The sequence below is a fragment of the Piliocolobus tephrosceles genome, chromosome 14, assembly GCF_002776525.5.
Source record: "Piliocolobus tephrosceles isolate RC106 chromosome 14, ASM277652v3, whole genome shotgun sequence".
NCBI lineage: Eukaryota > Metazoa > Chordata > Mammalia > Primates > Cercopithecidae > Piliocolobus > Piliocolobus tephrosceles.
In genome coordinates this window covers 98,144,514-98,161,495 of record NC_045447.1, presented here as the reverse complement: position 1 = coordinate 98,161,495, position 16,982 = coordinate 98,144,514, and the positions used below count along the sequence as shown (strand labels likewise).

The 16,982-nt window shown below is 43.8% G+C and overlaps 1 protein-coding gene across 3 annotated transcripts in view; it reads left to right on the top strand.

The window, feature by feature from the left end:
- The window catches only part of SLC28A3 (solute carrier family 28 member 3), a 97,147-nt gene that overhangs the window by 55,092 nt on the left and 25,073 nt on the right, over positions 1-16,982 (top strand). For 2 of the 3 annotated variants that reach the window (XM_023196409.2, XM_023196408.2), the window contains 4 exons: positions 4,519-4,614; positions 8,209-8,294; positions 12,496-12,587; positions 15,382-15,571. In XM_023196409.2, the coding sequence (XP_023052177.1) occupies positions 4,519-4,614; positions 8,209-8,294; positions 12,496-12,587; positions 15,382-15,571 (464 nt within the window). Of the gene's footprint in view, positions 1-4,518; positions 4,615-7,339; positions 7,516-8,208; positions 8,295-12,495; positions 12,588-15,381; positions 15,572-16,982 lie in introns of all 3 variants that reach the window. The other variant, XM_023196410.2, reaches the window with a different exon arrangement.

The following is a 16,982-nucleotide window of genomic DNA, read 5'->3' as shown; positions in this document are numbered from 1 at the left end:
AAGAGTTGAGGTGGAGGATGACCCCAAACAATTTTGAGAGATCAGATTCACCAAACAGAGGTTGATTTTGATAAGTCTAAGTTCAAATACAGAGGACAATATGACTGTAAACGCTCCAGAACAAGCGAGAAGCAAACTAAACCATGAAATTAACTTAATAGGCAACGAGTACTTACTATGTGTGCCACTGGACGGAGCCACTCAACTTTGTTAGGTAGGTCCTGCCTCCATTCCCACAAGAAGCAAGACCACTGAATGACTGCAAGACCACTCATGCAGTCAGAGCAACCAGGCCAGAGCAAATTCTGTAGTGAAGAAAGGCTCTACTAGCACAGTGGTGGTGCCTCTGCAGCAGAAAATTCCCTGCCACAAGAACTGAGAAATGGAAGCCAGGCTGTGTGATTACAGCACAGTGCAGGGGAGAGGCTGAAGAATGTGAAACCAGCCATGATGACAAGATGTGCCCACAGAGGCAGGAGTCCCCACCCATGTTACTCAAAGGATATATTCCACTTAAAACCAGCGTACAGGGCAAGAGGGCCACTTTTGTGGCTTGAGAAATGACCACAGAGCCTAGGTGTAGCTAAAAGTGGCCACAAGCTTCTCTAATTCAACATTTCTATATTTTCTACCATTGCCTTTTAATATCTGGAGGTCAAATCAGGCTTTCTAATCCTAATTTCCAATAGGAATTTAATTCCTAGGCAGACTACTATGTCTTTGGATCTTCGCCAGGCCCAAAGAATCACCCCTCTAGAGGCACAAGATGATCCGGGGAGGGACAGTCTGGGTTGAGATCCTACCCCAGCCATTTCTGGCTATACAACCCAAGTCAAGTGATTTACTTATCTTTGCCTCAGTTTCCTCGTCTGTGAAAATGTGGATCATGGTACCCACCTCACAGGCTTCTTGGAGTTTTTGTTGTTGTGGTTGTTGTTGTTGTTTTGAGACGGAGTCTCACTCTGTCACCCAGGCTGGAGTGCAGTGGCAGGATCTTGGCTCACTGTAACCTCCGCCTCCCCAGTTCAAATGATTCTTCTGCCTCAGCCTCCCAAGTAGCTGGGACTACAGGCGTACACCACCACGCCTGGCTAATTCTTGTATTTTTAGTAGAGACGAGGTGTCACCATATTGGCCAGGCTGGTCTTGAACTCCTGACCTCATGATCCGCCTGCCTCAGCATGCCAAAGTGCTGGGATTACAGGTGTGAGCCACCAGGCCCAGACAAGAGTTTTACACAGGGTCTCCTATCTGCTAAATACTGTATCATTTGGTGCAAAATAAAAGCAAAAACCAAAAGTAACAAGGGAGAAGTTAGTTTCATCCCACTAAAGATGAGGTGGGTGGTACAGAGCTGGGGTGAGCCTCCTGCTCAAGGCTTCCAGGGACCCACGTTCCTCCCAACTCAGCACCTTGACATCATGAGGATGTGGGCCTTGTATCCATGGTTCAGTTGGAATCAGCCTCACACTGGGCAGCAAGACAGAGGAAAGGACAAAAAGGACCAAGTGCACCTGCCAGCCATCCCTGGCAGAATATTCCCCGAGCTGCCCCCCACAGGGCACCCTTTCTACTTTCATTTCATTGCCAGAACCTAGTTGCAAGGGAAGCTTGGAAATGTAGCCTTTTGCCTAAGTGACCATGTGTCAACTAACATTCTTTGAAAAGGGATGCCACAAACAGAAAGGGGGGTTAATTTTAGAAATCTCCAGTGTTCTAGAAGTTATCATAGGTTTAGAAAGTGAATGAAAGGAAGACAATAAAAATGCCTCTGTCCATTGGTGCCTCCCTGTAATAGCCACATGGAAAGTGCAAGATCAAAGAGATGGTGGGAAACAAACCCCAGGCACAATGTACTCCTGGTTACTAGGCTGTCCCTTCAAAGGGGGCTCAATCAGGACCCTCATCATTTAGCACACCTAACAACTAAAGTTAACTGAGAAATTAAACGTGGTAAGCTGTAAACAGCCTAGACATACTCACAACACAATTCCCTCACCTTTCTTACACTTTCGACAGAGGGATAGATTTTACCATGAGAACGCAGTCATGGTTGTAGGGTGTTAAGTGTGCAAAGGTATTTAGTAATGTGAGTTGCTAAATAAATGGAAAGAAACAATGGGCTAAGACATTATCTGGGGCCCCATATCACAGCCCCATGACTCTAATTTGAAAAGAAGTAGAAAGACAGTTATCTTAATGGTCATTTTCCAGGTACCAGTCAATATCCACAATAACCCCATTAATTCTGTTGGGAATCCTCAAGTGGGGGACATTGTTCTTCCAGAAAATACTAAAAGGCCAAGGCGTATACCCTGCTGGCGGCAAAAATAAGGCTATTACACGGTGAAAAACAAAACCACAGGCGCCCTTGTTGCCACTTAAAGAAGTACCCACTCTATCCCTCAACACACACACACCTTCCACTTTCATTAACTTTAAAAACGAAGGATCCATCCCTGTGTTCCACCAGTAATTTTCAGATCCTGCCACCAGGGGGCAGGAGGACTCAACGTCAAGAAGCTGAGTCTCGGAAAATGTCAGGATTCCGGAAGGATCCACAAGAACTCCAAATCCAAAATGTGTTGTATGAATGGGGGAGTTGAGGCTTGAGAGAGTGTGACTTGCTTAGTAGGGACCCTAAGGACTAGCCCCTTAGTGACCTGTGTCCTGTTACTCCACCAACTTATGCTTGGTTTTATTTTTAACTTATTATTAAGGAAAATTTTAACATCCACCAAAGTAGGAGAATAGTAAAATGATTCTCTAGGTACCTGTCAGCCAACTTCAGCAATTAGCAACATTCTGTCATCTTCCCATACTATGTATATTTTTTCCTTTCATGCTTTTTTGTTTCTTTGTTTGTTTGTTTGTTTTGAGACTGAGTCTTGCTCTGTTGCCCAGGCTGGAGTGCAGAGTGGTGCGATCTCAGCTCACTGCAATCTCTACCTCCTGGGTTCAAGCAATTCTCCTGCCTCAGCTTCCCAAGTAGTTGGGATTACAAGCACATGCCACCATGCCCAGCTAATTTTTGTATTTTTAGTAGAGACGGGGTTTCACCATGTTAGCCAGGATGGTCTCAATCTCCTGACCTCGTGATCCGCCCGCCTTGGCCTCCCAAAGTTCTGGGATTACAGGCGTGAGCCATGATGCTCAGCCCATGCCGTATTTTTATACCAAGAACCCAGGGGTACTACACTCCTGTGCTAATGCAACATTAAAATCACTGTAGGTCATTAATTCAAAAAATTGTTAGTGTCTGCTATATGCAAAGAACTGTAGAATATAAGCAACTGTAACAAAAGAGGAAGTACGGCACATTACTTTGATGCATGAATCTTGTGCTGTAAGGTTTTTGTCTTTTTTCATGTTTATTCATTCTTGTGTTTCTGTAAGTGGAAAATGCAATACAACTCGGAATTGCAATATTTGCTGGATTCCTGGGGCCAGTCAGAGATCTGAGTTAAAATCAAAGTCATGCACTTGGTCTTTGAAGACCCAGTCATAGTACTTGGGCTAACAGAAGGCATTTCCCGACACCGTTTATCCATTACCTCACTCTGGAAAAGGGCAAGTTGAAATGGATGGGAGAAATATTAGATACCCCAAAAAGATAAAAGAGACAGGAGACAGGTCCGGTGTCTGTCACTTCTGGAAACAGCAGCTGAGGGGTCCCAACAGCCCTACGAGAGCAAATCTCATTCAGTTCCTTAAAGTAAAATCAAGACAGCCTCACACACACACAAAAGGGCATTTTTCTTGTGATTTTACTCCCAGAGATTGCTTTAAACCAAATAAAACCCGTTTCCACATTTCATAAATCTAACGTCTAAGAATAAGGTTATCCAGCCTATGGTTTACCACGTTTTATTTCATTTTATAAGGTGAAAATCAGTGTGATGTGATAGAAAGGAGAGTGGAAACCTGCCCCCGGTCCCAGCTCTGCCTATTGGAAAGTTATCTGGCCTAGATAAGGGCAATTGTCCTCAATCCTCTCTTCCACCGGACCACCTTGGTATCAGAACAAAACAAAGCAAAAGTCATCCGTTTCTTTACTTCTTTCTTTCTTTCTTTCTTTTTTTTTTTCAAGTGGAGTCTTGCTCTGTCGCCCAAGCTGGAATGCAGTGGCGTGATCTCGGCTCACTGCAACCTCTACCTCCGAGGCTCAAGCGATTCTCCTACCTCAGCCTCCCAAGTAGCTGGGATTACAGGTGCACAACACCATGCCCAGCTAATTTTTATATTTTTAGAAGACGCGAGATTTTGCCCAGGCTGGTCTCCCCTCCCACTTCAGCCTCCCATGGTGCTAGGATTACAGGCATGAACCACTGTGCCCAGCCCATCACGTGTTTCTTTACAAGCCCAGGATTTATCAGCTGTTTGTTGAATCAGATGCTTCACCTGAACACCTATTCTTTGCTTGTCTCATCCTCCAAATTCTTCTAGGTATTATTAATGAAAGGACATCTGTCTTTTGGCTGTAACTTTTTATTTTTTCAATCTGTACTTTTTTCTTAGAATGAAGAAAACTTTCTTGAGAACGAGAACACATCAGGAAACAACTCAGTAAGGAGCAGAGCTGTGCAAAGCAGGGAGCACACAAACACCAACCAGGTACAGCAAGACTGTGGTGCGTGACTCTGGTGCCATGGCAACCGCTGCGCAACAGGCACCTGAGAACAGTGGGCACAGAAAGCATGGTGCCCCGCTGGCACGCAGAGGAACAGATTAAGTGGTAATTAAAGTGTGTGGGGCACAGCTGTAAAGAAAACACACATACCAAAACAAAGAGATTTTGTTTTTATCCACCTGTCCTCAGAGTTCCCTGATGGGAAGCGTACGCAGGTTTTCACTGACGCTTCGCTATTAGGAGTTCCAAGCTCCATTTCAAGGAAAAAGGCATTGGCTTAGACAAAAGCACCTGAGCTTTAAGGTAAACGACAGAAACAAGAGGAACGCTCTACTGTGGTTCTAAATCTGTGTCCATCGTGCCCTAGCATTCCTTAGTAGCTTTATACCGGTCCGAGGGACTCTTGCTTAATTTCACTTACATGTGGAATTCTGGACAGGAGTTTATTTAAAGATGGCTTTCTGTTGCAAAAAAGGTGAACAAATTACCCACGTAGGTCATCCCTTAAAAAGTAATTCAGGGCCAGGCACAGTGGCTCATGCCTATAATCCCAGCACTTTGGGAGGCTGAGGAAGGTGGATCACTTGAGGTCAGGAGTTCGAGACCAGCCTGGCCAACATGGTGAAACCCCATCTCTACTAAAAATACAAAAATTAGCTGGGCATGGCGGTGTGTGCCTGTAATCCCAGCTACTCAGGAGCCTGAGGCAGGAGAATCGCTTGAACCCGGTAGGTGGAGGTTGCAGTGAGCCAAGATCGCACCATTGCTCTCCAGCCTGGGCAACGGAGCGAGACTCTCAAAAAAAAAGAAAAAAAGGGATTCAGGGTGCCTACTAGTGTGTCATTTTGTGAGGAGCTTTCTCGTGGTAAAAGAATCACTTTTTAAAAAGCAGACAATTTGGAAAACTTATTGTAGCAAAATTTGGAAGACCAAAAAAGGCTCATAATTCAAGAAAAAAAAGTCAGTGCCTAACATTTTGGAACACAGCCTTTTTTAATGCAAACATACTCCCACATGCATATGTCATCTGTATTGGAATCACACCATGCATAGTACAGTGTTTGGTAACTGTCTATTTTGCTTAATTGATTGCAAAAAAAAATGTTCACTCCACTAAGTATTCTTCAACAAAAAAAGAAAACAATACTTATGTCCACATAAAACCCCACACATGGATGTTGAGAGCAGCTTTATTTGTAATTGCCAACACTTGAAAGCAACCTAAATGTCCTTCAGTAGGTGAATGAATAAATAAATGTGGTACATCCAGACATGCAGCGTTTTTCAGCACTAAAAAGAAATGAACTCTCAAGCCATGAAAAGACACGAAGTAACCTTAAATGTACATTACTGGGTGAAAGAAACCAATCTAAACTGGCTACGTATTGTGCGATCCCAACTGTACGACATTCTGGAAAATGCAAAACTATGGAGACAGTAAATAGCAGTTTCAAGACATCAGGGGGAGGTGTGGACAAATAAGAAGTGTGAGCTTTTTTTGTTTTTTGAGACAGAGTCTCACTCTTTCACCCAGGCTGGAGTGCAGTGGCACAATCTCCGCTCACTACAGTCTCCACCTCCCAGGTTCAGGCGATTCTCCTGCCTCAGCCTCCGGCGTAGCTGGGATTACAGGCACCCACCACCATGCCCGGCTAATCTTTTTGGTATTTTCAGTAGAGACGGGGTTCCACCATGTTGGCCAGGATGGTCTTGATCTCCTGACCTCATGATCCACAAGCCTCGGCCTCCCAAAGTGCTGGGATTACAGGCATGAGCCACTGCCCCCGGCTATAAGAAGATTTTTAGGGAAAAAAATGAAAGTAGTATGCCTGATACTGCAATGGTGGATACATGTCATCATACATGTGTCCAAATCCATAGAATGTACAAGACCAAGGGAGTCTCACTGCAGACTTTGGGTGATGATGGTGTGTCCATGGAGGCTCCTCAGTTGTAACAAATGTACTTCTCCGGGTTCATTTGATAGTAGAGAAGATGAGTGTGGTAGAAAAAAATTTGTTTAATATTTTTTCATAAAAACAAAAATTTAGATATTTTACAGTTATAAACGGGGATGTGAAGGCTGAGGAGTAGCTACTGGATTTGATAGCAATGGGCCTTGGGTGACACTGGCAGGACACATTCAGCAGAAGCACAATCACAGTGGGTGGAGAAGTGGGCAGGGTGTGAGGAAGTGACCTCCAAAGAGTAAACGCCACTCTCTCCAGTGGCCTGACTGTGAAAGGAAAGAGGGGACAGTTGTCCCATGATTGTGGGACCCAAGGGAGATTTGTAGTTGTTGATTTTAAAACATGAGAAAAGACGGAAAAATAAAAGACAACAGTAGTAATGCTAGACATACCATAGATAGGAGGTAATTTGGGGTACTTTCACCACAAGACAATAATAATGATGATCATTTCAATCAAATATTTACCAAACATTGACTATTGGCTAAGCTGGGAATTAGATAGAAATAAATGAATAAGACTCAACCCCAGCCTCTCCAAAGAAGCTGCAGCTTGGACTCAGCTGGTCTCTCTTACAATTAGCCTCACACCTTCCTAGTTCCTGGGGTCCAGAACAGAAAATAAAGGTAATCTGAATCAGGAGAAAAATGGAGTTTGGCCTCGTGGAATTATAGGATTTTTGAGAATCCTTTCAGCTCAGACACACACTAATGATTTATTTCTATGATTTCTGTTAAAGAGAATCAAAGGCCACATTGGATATGACAGAAGACAAGTGCTGAGATTTGACATTATACTTCTTAGAGCACACTCAAACTGCTCCACCTCCATCTATTTCCTCCCCCACCAGCTTCTGTACCATTGGTTACAAGAGCCAGGCTTATTATTTGAGACATTCTTGGAGACTGAAGACAGGTAGGAAATCCTCTGCCATCCTGGAAATAGGATGGGTCATGGATATTTGAGAGCTCAAACTGTACCTAGAAAGATTGGGTCCCTGAAAAAATGGACCAGAGATATCCTACACTCAATTAATTAGAGCAAGGGCTAGCTGAGTAAGGGAAATAGTCCTTGTTCGCCCAACTGATGAAAGGATCCTCGTTCCCAAGGGGAGGTTTATCAGCTCTTGAAGGTGCCAAGCTAGCGTTCATATTCGCAGACCAAGCCCTGGGCTGCCGGGGAAATAAATCCAGCTTTGGTCTCAGTCCTTTGGAAACCGGGGCTGGCAGAGTACTAGGGGAGATTTATGCAGCTCCTGGTATTAACTTCATTTAGCACTTGGCTGAAAACAGAGCTGGAGTTGAACAATTACAGGAGAGACAGGAGTGAAAAGCACAAATATGAGCCTGTTCCCTTAAGAAAAGGAGAAAATACCAACCGCTCGTTTGGAAGGAAAGGAAGAGTTCAATGTGATCCTGCCTTTTTTTGTGTGAGATTATAAGCGGGGAAAAAAATGTCTGTGCAGTAGATAATAGGAGCCATCTTCTTGCATAATAATTTAAAAGAACCTATTGAAAGTTCTTTGCCTGAGTTCTGAGCAATGAAACCAGGGTCCATTATGCCCAGGATGCTCATTATTCCATCTCTGCTCCAATGTTTGATTTCCAGGATGAAGAACAGGGCACAGTTGAGCAGGATTCTCCAAGAAACAAAGAAGACATGGAGGATGATGAAGAGGAGATGCAACAAAAAGGGTACAGTCTTTAAAACAGGGAAATAACCAAGTCTACCTCCCATTTGGTTTTATTACTTTGATTTTTTGTTTTTTCCCCCCAGACAGTGTCTTACTTTGTCGCCCAGGCTGGAGTGCAGTGACTCACTCTAGGCTTATTGCAACCTCTGCCTCCCAAGTTCAAGTGATTCTCCTGTTTCAGCCTCCCGAGTAGCTGGGACTACAGGCGCATGCCACTATGCCTGGCTAATTTTTGTATTTTTAGTAGAGGCAGGGTTTCACCATGTTGGCCAGTCTGGTCTCGAACTCCGGACCTCAAATGATCCACCCACCTTGACCTCCCAAAGTGTTGGGATTACAAGCATAAGCCACAGCGCCAGACCTCCCATTTGAATTTTAACATTTATTGTAATTTATTAGAGATTGTCACCACTCATCCATCTACCCTCCCTACCCAACATCCTTTCCAGAAAAATTAATGAAGCTCTAAGATGATCAATGTGGCCAATTCAAACTGCTGATGTTTTGGGAACCCAATATGCAGATTTAAATTCACCCAGGACAGTCTTCTAATTAAAAGTGTAAATCACCAACTAATTGCTCCAGTCCATACAAACGCAGTTAATTCATCTTCTCAATGTCAGTCAATAGCAATTGATTGCTCAAAACCCAATCCACTTTAAATCCCAGCAAATTGTTACTCTTACCTTGTAATAGCCTCAAAGTATTCAAAGTTCTTACAACTCCATAAGGTAGGACACACAAGATTAGTATCTTTATTTTTTGGACCAGAAAAATGAACCTCAGAGAATTGACTTCCCTAAGTGAGCTAGGAGAGGAAGAGAGCTAGGTCACAATTTCAGCTTCTGATTCCTAGTCCAGGATTGTGTGCTACTTTGTCATAACACTACAGCATTTGTCCATCTTCTCTATTCCTACTTAAATTCGATTTGCATTCCTATGTCTCTGAGGAAATTTTTCTTCTTTTCTTTAGAGGCAGGGGCTCACTCTGTTGCACAGGCTGGAGTTCAGTGGTGCTAATTTTAAATCTAGAAATAGATTTTAATTTTTTTTTTTGAGGCGGAGTCTCGCTCTGTTGCCCAGGCTGGAGCACAGTGGCACAATCTCGGCTGAATGAAACCTCCACCTCCCTGCCTCAGCCTCCCGAGTAGCTGGGATTACAGGCATGCGCCATCATGCCCACCTAATTTTTGCATTTTTAGTAGAGACAGGGTTTCACCATGTTGGCCAGGCTGGTCTTAAACTCCTGACCTCAGGTGGTCTGCTCGCCTCAGCCTCCCAAAGTGCTGGGATTACAGGTGTGAGCCACTATGCCTGGCCAGAAATATATTTTAATTTAAATCTATTCTGTCCAGCCTGGGCAACAGAGCAAGTCCCTGTCATGAGATCTGTCAAGCTCACTGCAGCCTCGACCTCCTGGGCTCAGGTGATCCTCCCAACTCAGCCTCACAAGTAGCTGGGACTACGGGAGGAACTTTGTTTTTATGTATCAGACGATACCTCTGGAGTTGGCCAGAATTAGGGTTGACAAGTCTTGTCACATATACATCATCCCAAATATTTACCATATCAGAGACATAGCAAAGTTTTATCCTTCATTTTACTTTATGAGTCTCTGACCCGGAGGTACTGAGAAATTCTCTTCGGTGGTCAGAGGTACTCAGGTTTCACTAATGTTAATGAGACTGAAACAGCCGTCAGGAGGTTGGGAATTACTCAGCCTAGATAACCAAATGACCGAAGTGTCTACTTGCAGGTACTCTGCTTTGTGCAGAAGTCAGATTGCCGTAATGGACTACACACATTCCCTGCAATTAAAGAACCTGATAGAGTCAACCTGCAGTATGTGAATGTACCCTATTAAATGTCACCCTCTGTTGCTGCTTTTTAACATATATTCAACTGAGAATAATACATCATTAGCCTTTCCTAAATTAGACCATGAAAAAATGTCTTCACTACACTTTTATTCACCCAATATTTTCTAGAGCACTGTTTCTAATTCTCAGTACACATATTCACACACATACATAATGATGAATGTTTCATGAAGTGATACCTATCATTCTTATGTAAGAATGATACTCTATGATACTTTTGATACTTTTATTCTTTCTTGTCTTTTTTTTTTTTCTTTTTCTTTTTTTGTGATGGATTCTCACTCTAACTCCCAGCTGGAATCCAATGGCGCAATTTTGACGCACTGCAACCTCTGCCTCCCAGGTTCAAGTGATTCTCCTGCCTCAGCCTCCCGAGTAGCTGAGATTACAGGCATGTGCCACCACACCCGGCTAATTTTTGTATTTTTAGTAGAGATGTGGTTTCACCATGTTGGCCAGGCTGGTCTCAAACTCCTGACCTCAATCGATCCACCTGCCTTGGCCTCCCAATATGCTGAGATGACAGGCTTGAACCACTGCACCTGGCCTTTTTTTTTTTTTTTGATACAGGGGTGCAGTGGCACAATCACAGCTCACTGCAGCCTTGACTTCTCAGGCTCCAGTGATTTTCCCATGCAGCTGGGACCACAGGTTTGTGCCATCACACTGAGCTATTTTTTTTTTTTTTTTTTTGGAGAGACAAGGTCTCACTGTGTTTCCCAGGCTGGTCTTAAACTCCTGGGCTCAAATAATCCTTCTACTTTGTCCTCTCAAAGTGCTGGGATTACAGGCATAAGCCACCATACCTGGCCTCCTTCTATTCTAATAGTGGTTACTATGTGGACTTTATAACCCACGAATGGATCTCCAACTCAGAGCCATAAAATACTGTTTCAGATAAGCAATATTTACTCCCATTTCATTCATCTATCAACCAATACATGTCTGTTGAACATCCTTAATATCCAAGGTTCTACTCCTGGTGCTGTATGGCTCACAGGCATCTGTTCTCCAGGGTCTCTGGCCCTGGGGGACTGAGAAATTCTCTTGTGTAGTCAGAGGCACTCAGGTTTCACTAGGGTTAATGGGTTGGAAATTATTCAGCCTAGATAACCAAATGACTGGTTATTAACCAAATAACCAATATCTCCTGCTACCTGAAATAAACACAATCAAAGAAGACAGAAGAATAAAGTTCAGAGGCATGTATCTGTCTGAGGAGATGCAAGAAGACTTTTTTTTAGAAGCCGAAAGCTTGAGCTGTGCCCCAAAGCTTGAGAAGTGGCTCACCTGGAGGTGCAGGCGAGACTGGTGGAAGGCAGGAAAGTGAAGGCACTGGCCAAGGGGAGTGCAGGTCTGCCAGCTCGGGGCCACGTCCTTTGAGGTCCTGGTGTTTGGAAATCATCTATATGGGATGAGAAATGGTCATTTTTAGAAGTGCTGTCCCGTGACCTGGAGGGGACAATGGGGAAATATGCAAGAAGTTCCTTCCACCCAGACTGAAGTAGGAGAAGGAGAGGCCTCTAAAGAAAGAGGCATCTACATGGGAACAAGAAGATCCCAGATAAGGAGAAGAGAGCCATGTGACTATCACCCTGGCCTCCCAGCTCACTCCTGGGGAACTGCTGGACACGATCCTCCTCCGAAGACATGACCCAACCTACACATTGCTCACACATTACCCACCCACCCCATAACAAAGCCCTGGATGGAAATAAAGACAGTCCAACACCTCCAGAGCTTTCTGAGAAAGCTGTGACAACCCACTGGTTAATAGCCCTAACATCCAGGAAATCCTACTTTGCATTTTAAGCACACCCCATGAAGCCCATCAGTCTTGGACTAATGGGGATGGTGATGGGGGACAGAGCGCCACCAGCTTGCTCAGACTTTGCCAGACCAAGAAGGATGACAGAGTTCCTTGGCTTTTTATTTTCTAACAACAAACACGTAATAACCATTGGTTAGAAGCTAACAGAGGATCTCGTAGTGTGCCAGAAACACTCTCTTCCTGTGACTATTTCAGCTTTGGTTAGTTATCCATCTCTCCTGCTCTGTTCCCAGGAGCATGTTGTCTGCACCTCTCTAATCCCTCAGGCGTTGGCACACTTATTCAGTGATGGTGATCAATGAATGGTCACGATCGTGGCTGACTCTAGTCTAAAATGAAATGAGTTTCCCCTTTCTATTTTGTAAGACATATGCCTCACACATGTGTTTGTTTGCTTTCTTGGTTTACAAAGCCTAATCTAGCCTCAGCATACAATTTATTTCATGTTTTTGGTATTTACTTCTCCCTCCCTTTTTGCTTTTGTGTTGCAGGTGTTTGGAAAGGAGATATGACACAGTATGTGGTTTCTGTAGAAAACACAAAACCACTCTTCGGCACATCATCTGGGGCATTTTATTAGCAGGTAAATAACAAAGAGGGATAGAGATACCACAGTCTTTTTTTTTGCAGGGGTTCCCACAAATATTAACTTTAGGTGGGAAGAGATTAAACCTTTACTGAATCATCCAGGGAGGCAGAGAAGTAAATCAAGAAGCCCTTAATAGGTGAAGCCTTTGCAAATTGTTTCCCTACCCCATTTATGAGGCCAGAAGCTCGCTCCTTTCTTCCTTCCTTCCCTTCCCTTCTCTCCCTCCCTCCCTTCCTTCCTTCCTTTCTTTCTTTTTTTGAGATGGAGCCTAGCTCTGTTACCCAGGCTGGAGAGCATTGGCACGATCTCTGCTCACTGCAACCTCTGCCTCCCAGGTTCAAGTGATTCTCCTGCCTCAGCCTCCCAAGTAGCTGGGATTACAGGCACCTGCCACCATGCCTGGCTAATTTTTGTATTTTTAGTAGAGATGGGGTTTCACTGTGTTGGCAAGGCTGGTCTCGAACTCCTGACCTCATGATCTGCCCACCTCAGTCTCCCAAAGTGCTGGGATTACAGGTGTGAGCCACTGTGCCCGGCCGGGAAGCTAATTTTCGGAGTCAGTTACTCTCCTCATTCTTATAGCCTTTGTTACTGTCATGTGGATTTGAGGGGTGCATTGGTTCACACAAATCCAGAAAACACAAGTGATTAATTCTTTATATGAATACGACATGAGTAGCCTAGGGCCATCTAGCCCATTCCACTTGCCTGAAGGCAGGACAAAAATGTCTCCTGTTTTTACTCCCTCCAAAACAAAGAACTCCTTGGCTCACTTTATTTGTTTTTTTGTTTTGGTTTGTTGTTTTTGTTTTTGTTTTTGTCTTCTTGTATTGTTATTTTTTTTCTTGAAGCTCAGCACACTGAATTTGGCCCATTTTAAAGAACACTCCTGTCTATAAAACATAAGCACCCCCATCCAAGCCCACAGACATCAATCCAAGGCTGCTGCACCGCCAACGTCAGTGTTTTGCGGTGCTCAGACAGTTGGAATAGGAAACAGTAGGGCTGGTGAGCTTTCTGAATACTGGGCCAGATAATATTTTAGGCTTTTCAGTATTTCATATGTAAGGTCAAAACCATGCCATTCTGCCACTGTAGTAACAAAGCAACTGTAAACAATACGTAAGTAGACAGACATGGCTGTATTCCAACACAACTTTATTTTCTAGAACACACATACAAACTGTCAACTGAAGAATCAATCATGAGGTTCAAACATTTGGAAATGAAAGTTCTGTTTCTCATAAAGGGTTGTAGCCTGCAAGGTGGCCATTCTGACAGGCTGGGAAATGTAGTCTCCAACAGAAGCCAGAAACAAGTACTTTGAGGGAGGGAAGAATAAGACAGGAATTTATGCTGAAAGAATTGGCTAAGCATAAATATTCAATAAGCTATAGGGGGAGTCATGAATATTTATAAAAGGAGACACATGCACATGCACAATTGAGATCTATGCCTCTTTATGGAGCATGTGTATAAAAAATAGCAGTGTTACCACGATCTGAGGGTGGAGTTATCAGCCCTGTGAAGTCAAAAGGTAAAGCAAAGGACACAGAAACCCTTACTGTGCATCCTCCAAGACTGGCCAGAACCACTCCATGGTCCGCAGTCTCTTATCAGGAAGAAATGCCTTGTGAAACTGGTGAGCTGTCACATCAAAATTCTAGAGGCCGGGCGCGGGGGCTCACGTCTATAATCCTAGCATTTTTGGAGGCCGAGGCAGGTGGATCACCTGAGGTCAGGAGTTCGAGACCAGCCTGACCAATATAGTGAAACCCCATCTCTACTAAAAATACAAAATTAGCCGGGCGTGGTAGCACATACCTGCAATCCCAGCTACTTGGGAGGCTGAGGTAGGAATATCGCTTGAACCTGGGAGGCGGAGGTTGAAGTGAGCCGAGATTGCACCATTGCACTCCATCCTGTGCAACAAGAGCACAACTCCGTATCAAACAAACAAAAAATCTAAGAGGGAGGGGGCGTTTGGTTATCACCTCAGATGATTGGCTAAAGGCGATAGAGAAATGAGTCTTACATTTCTTGTTTTCCAGAGCTGGTTTCTGCTTACTCCTTAGGAAGGAATTCTGGTTAAAGGGTCAGTTCAGTTGGTTGGGTGAGTTAGGACTTTATTTTTATTTCTCAAAACACACAAATACAAATGTACTTGCCACCTGCAAAAACAAGTAGCAGGCCAGATTTAACCTGCAGACCACCTTTGCAGACCTTTAGGAATAGAAAACCTTATTCTTATCCCAGAATCTGCTCTTCGAAAGCAGCCACCTTGGTAATTGCCCCTACCTCTCTTCCTTAGAGACTCTGTCACTTAGAGAAGTAGTTTGTTGTTGGTAGGTCTGTGCCTTCACTCAAGTTTAGACCGAATCTGAACTGCAAACCACAAGAATCAGTACCTCTTTGCCAGTGGTCGCTTCAACACTCAGCCTTTCTCTGATAGTAGCTCACCTGCCAAGACTGAATGCCAGGGATAAAAATGGCCAGTACTTAGAGGCCCAATGATCGAGCATCAAGATTCAAGAACTCAGAAGGTCCTGTAAGAATAAAAAGACCTAGCACCCTGTCCTCCTAGCATTCATGGCGATAATTTTCCAGACTTGCTTTGAAAAATACCAAAAGCCCCCATCAAAGAAGCCAGCAGCCATATCAAGAGCACTCCTACATTCAATAATATCTTGATTAAACTTCCCCTCACCTGAGCCAAATCAAGGCTGGAGGCTGGAGGCGTGTCCCAGTAGTTAGTGATGTTCAATGTCTGTTTTTGCTTCCTGGACAGGTTATCTGGTTATGGTGATTGCAGCCTGTGTGCTGAACTTTCACAGAGCCCTTCCTCTTTTTGTGATCACCGTGGCTGCCATCTTCTTTGTTATCTGGGATCACCTGATGGCCAAATACGAACATCGAATTTATGAGATGCTGTCTCCCAGCAGAAGGCTTCTAAACGGCCATTGGTTCTGGCTGAAGTGGTAAATGCAATCGGTTCTCTTACTTCAGTTAAGAGAGAGAGTCTTTTCCAACACCATTTCAAAAATTTGTTCTGAAATGACTTCCTCGTTTATGGGATATGGAAGCTAGAAACACCCTACGGAATAATCTATTACAATGTCTTCAGTTTACAAACAGGAAATCAAAGCCTAGATAAGGCAATGGCTCATTTGAAATGTGTGCAAATGTCCTCACAAACTGCCTTAATGTCAAGTGTATTAAATGATAAAATGTTGTCCAAAAGATGATGAGCATATTACATTCCATGTACTATATGAGGGAGAGACATCTCTGTGCCTACGTATTAGGAAGTAGTTAGAAAAATAGAAAAGAGTGAAAGTTTTGTCATAACAGGATGGCTTTCACTCTCCCTCTGACCTGTCAGTGGAAGGGCACCATGATCAATCAGTAATGTCTGTCCTGGCGCTAGATAGGGAACAGCACAAATGCCATCTAATCTCAGTACCTGTAAATAAAGAATTGGGTTATAAGTACAAACTGATGGAGATTGCTGATGATGTGTCTTTAAAGAGCTTTCATTTTTACCAACGTTTTTTCTTTTACGAGTTATACCTATTCTCTTTACAATTTATTTACAAAATGAGGATCATAGAACATATTCAATCTTGAATTTGATTATAGTTCCTGTATGGTTGACCATTTATTTTACCTACAAAATCTTTGCTATTTTTTTTTTTTTTTTTTTTTTTGAGATGGAGTCTCGCTCTATCGCCCAGGCTGGAGTGCAGTGGCCGGACCTCAGCTCACTGCAAGCTCCGCCTCCCAGGTTTATGCCATTCTCCTGCCTCAGCCTCCCGAGTGGCTGGGACTACAGGCGCCGCCACCTCGCCCAGCTAGTTTTTTGTATTTTTTTAGTAGAGACGGGGTTTCACCGTGTTAGCCAGGATGGTCTCAATCTCCTGACCTCGTGATCCGCCCGTCTCGGCCTCCCAAAGTGCTGGGATTACAGGCTTGAGCCACCGCGCCCGGCCTGCTATTTTAATTATTATGATGAACACAAATCTTTATATCTATTTATGATTTATTTATTTATTTATTTATTTATTTATTTATTTATTGAGAAGGAGTCTCATTTTTGTCACCCAGGCTGGAGTGCAGTGGCACGATCTTCTCTCACTGCATCCTCCATCTCCCGGGTTCAAGCGATTCTGCTGCCTCAGCGTCCTGAATAGCTGGGACTACAGGTGCCCACCACCATGCCCGGCTAATTCTTTTATTTTTAGTAGAGACAGGGTTTCACCTTGTTGGCCAGGATGGTCTCAAACTCCTGACCTCAGATGATCCACCTGCCTCGGCCTCCCAAAGTGCTGGGATTACAGGCATGAGCCACCACGCCTGGCCTATTTATGATTAATTTAAGTCAACTGGTAT